This window comes from Mucor mucedo, assembly GCF_025094135.1.
Source record: "Mucor mucedo strain NRRL 3635 chromosome Unknown EV154scaffold_351, whole genome shotgun sequence".
Lineage (NCBI taxonomy): Eukaryota > Fungi > Mucoromycota > Mucoromycetes > Mucorales > Mucoraceae > Mucor > Mucor mucedo.
Window position 1 is genome coordinate 11,275 of NW_026252635.1, and position 3,665 is coordinate 14,939.

At 40.5% G+C, this 3,665-nt stretch overlaps 1 protein-coding gene across 1 annotated transcript; it reads right to left on the bottom strand.

Annotated features, from left to right (window-relative positions):
* Positions 1–828: 828 nt before the first annotated feature.
* EV154DRAFT_586595 (uncharacterized protein) lies at positions 829–2,433 on the bottom strand. The gene is made up of 2 exons (XM_051606787.1): positions 2,403–2,433; positions 829–2,336 (listed from the first exon to the last, which is right to left on the bottom strand). The coding sequence occupies exons 1-2, from the start codon at positions 2,426–2,428 to the stop codon at positions 836–838; spliced, it is 1,527 nt and encodes a 508-aa protein (XP_051449910.1). The 5' UTR covers positions 2,429–2,433; the 3' UTR covers positions 829–835.
* Between the last annotated feature and the right edge of the window lie 1,232 nt (positions 2,434–3,665).

Below are 3,665 nucleotides of genomic sequence, written 5' to 3' on the forward strand. Positions count from 1 at the left end.
ATAAAAAAGAATATACACAAGTACACCTTTTTTTTTCCTTTTTTTCGGACAAGCATTCATTTTTCGAAATGATCTATGACATGGGCGAGAATGAAAGCTTCTCATTTCTAACCGTAAGGCTCTATTTTAAAACTGTTAACAATATGGCTCGAGTTAAAATGAAACCCAATTGTTACCATTTTGTTTTCGTATAGCCATAATTTCAAACAAACATAAAATCAATATAGGTGAACTCGGACATACATATTTTTTTGGCCTATTCATGCCTATTGAGTTATTAGAGTAGTTACGTTTATGAGAATGACTAAACAGATGCTTGTAGTATTTTACAAAAAAGTCCAGGTATGACCTGGGAGAAGGGGCTCTACTTTATCTATATGACCATACAATTATCTTGCCGGATTTATTTTTTAAAGGGTACTATGTAGGAAAATATAACAGACCAGTATAATCTTTCCAGTCATCACCTATCAATTCCCCAAACTAGACGCAATCATATTTTTTACACACTCAAAGTTTACGCATTCATAAACAAAAATCTTTCTTGACAGTTACTCTTGAACAAATGATCCTTAAAAATTCTTTATTTTCGTCGTAACAAAGAAGAACGATTTTTTTCTTTCTCCTTCTCTTTTTTTTCTTCCTCTTCTTCTATAAAACAATAAGGTTAAGTGAGTGATATATTCTAAAACAAGATCTCAAACTAAACTACATACCTTCTTTTTCTGCCCTATCGAAGAGGGCCTTCAACACTAATCTCTCCCTAGCCTTCTCGTAATGAGCTACGCGAGGCTTTGCCATGGGGCGTACGGGAGAGACAGTGATGGAGGATCCCTCAACGATAGGGACAGAAGAAACAGACGAGACGGCAGAAACAGGAAGCAGAAGAGACAGCAGCAACAGAAACAGAAGAGCCAGCAGCAACAGAACCCAAAGACGACAAAGAAGGGACCGAAGCAACAACCGGAAAAGCAGAAACGGAACCAAAGGAAGCTGCAGAAGCAACAGACAAAGGAGGGACATAGCAAGCGCGAACGGTTGCTGGAGGAGGAGGAGCGTCATTTGGTCGCTTACCTCGACTCTGTTGTTTCTCACAAAGAGAAGAGGAAAAAGCAGGAGGGCAAAGAGGAACATCCGCAACAGTACGTGCGATAGGAGCAGCACCAACAGCAGACGACTCTGCTACACGACAGCCGGAACGAAGACGACGAGGGGTAGCCACCGGACGGGGCAAAGCAGCAACAGGAACCACGGGAGCCGGAACCACACCAGAATTCTCAATGGCAGAACAATCACCGCCAACCAAACCTTCCTCCGCAACAACAGCAGACACAGCAGCAGAAAACAAGTCCAGACCGCAAGGAGGCAAGGAAACACCATCAACCAAACCATCTTCGGCAACAACGGCGGAAGCAGCAGCAGAAAGCAAGTCCAGACCACAAGGAGGCAAAGAAACACCACATACCTCTTTTTTGGCAGGGGCCAAGGCGACAGAAGGGTCCAAAGTAACCGTGGAAGAAACCACACACACACCCAAATCGTCAGACTCCCCAGAAACAGGGACAGCCACGTCATCGATATCCATATCGGATACGACATCACCTGACGTACCTGACATAGCCCCAGCAACACCGAGGGAGGAAAAGACTTGACCTATGGCCAAAGAAGAAGCCGAAGAAGGATCACCATTTGCAACAAAATCAGCAGCAGGAGCAATACCATTCACAAGCAAAGCTTGCGTGATGGCTTCACAGCCAAGACCAAAGGAGACCGCAGAAGAAAGTTTTTTCATTGGTGGCGGGAAGGTAGGCAACCTACCACCACTAACGCAGGGCAAGCCCGCAACACACGCACAGTCAATAGAGTAGCACTGTCTGTCCTTTGCATAAGACGAGACAGGCACCGAACGAAGAGAGAAAGACTGCTGAGTACCCTCAGAGGTCACAGAGGGCAAACCAAAAGGGGAGACAAACACAGACGAAAAGGCAACATCAGAAGGAGAGGGAGCAGCACAAGGAGAAGCAAGAACAGCGGAGGACGGAACTACAGAAGAAGAGGCTTCCACAGGAGAAGAGGGAGCCACGGGAGAGAAAGTGGACAGCAAGGAGTCATTTTTCGCCAAGGCGACGGGTGTAATTCTGCCATTTCGCAGAACGAAAAGCTCCCCAATTACATCTGCTTTTCTATTAACCGATGGTTTGACACCACTGACAGAAGCCCAGCCCAAACCAAAGAAGCAAGCACATTTTCCCAAAAGGAAAAGAAAAACGAAGCTGGCACTAAAGCAGGCTAAAAAGAAAAACAAGTGGGCGAGGTGTGTAATTTCACGCAATAATCTATGCAATCTCAACATTAGCATCGTGTATATGAAGTACGTGCAAACTAATTATTTATATACTTACTGTTCGATAAAAACGTTCTCGTACATTTTTTTAAGACTTGTTTAAGAAAAAAGAAGAAGAAAATAAAAAAAAAATAGGGTCCATTTTTAAAATAAAAAAAAAACTGCTGCGCCCCGTAAAATGATGACGTGTTAGGCTATTTCTAAAAAAATGTGTACTTTTTAATCTCCACTCCAGTCTGTCTAAATAATAGAAGAAAGAAGGTTCCACTTAGTTTGGAGGATTCAAATTATTCAACAACAATTTAAAATATGATCATTGCTTCAATTCCATTTTTTTACTGTACATCTCAACATTCAAAGATTTCCCTTTCTGATGTCGTAACGAGTGAAAGAGATTGCGCCTTCGCCAAAATCGCAAATGACGAAGCTTCTGTTCCTGTTTTTTCATTAGTCAAAAACATGTTATGAGAATACTTTTTTTTTTGCAATTAAATGGTTTTCATTTCAAAGAGATATCTTGGGAAACACTTTCATCTCCGAACTGCTTACTCATAAAATTTGATTACCTGTTGCAATTTCGGTTTGACAAACACCCCAACAGTAATTGCATGAACAACTGGTTTAAAGATGTAAAATAACCGAGTCGAGTCCCGAATGTAAACACAATACAAAGATATAAAAAGCCATTGTGTCAGAAATCTAAAAATTAAGTTGGTTACGGAGACAAAAATAAGGTACATCCGGTAATGCAATAAATAATCAATGCGTAAGGGAATCTAACTGAACTAAAGGGTTTCGCATTGGTCGTTAAAAAATAGCATACAATCACTTTAATGAATCGATGTCTTTTTTTTGCTAGACTAGAATAGGAACTAGGTAGCATTATAGAAGTCACCATAGTGAAATATAGAGACAATAAGACCGTCCTAATAGGTTAAACTTGATTTTTATCACTTTGGTTTTCCAGATTATTTTTAGCTTTTAGTAATCAGAAACCTCCTTTTCAGATCACAGTATGACACTTCAGACCAGAATTTCTAGGGAGAATTAGTTGTCGTTTTAATTAAACTGTCATAACTTACTCGCCCTCTTTATTGTCTGCATAACTTGACCATGATCTCAAATCCTATGTAAAATCTTTTCCTAAAAATTAATATCAGTATCTCTTGTCTGCTACCTAACTCCTTGTAAAACCTTGTACGAAAAATCATATTATTGTATCGTGACCGCCTCCGAAAACCTTCTAGAACATATCCTTAATCTGTCTATAAATATTACTCCCGCTTCCTGTCTTACTTAACCTTAGTAAACCTTTTTCCGA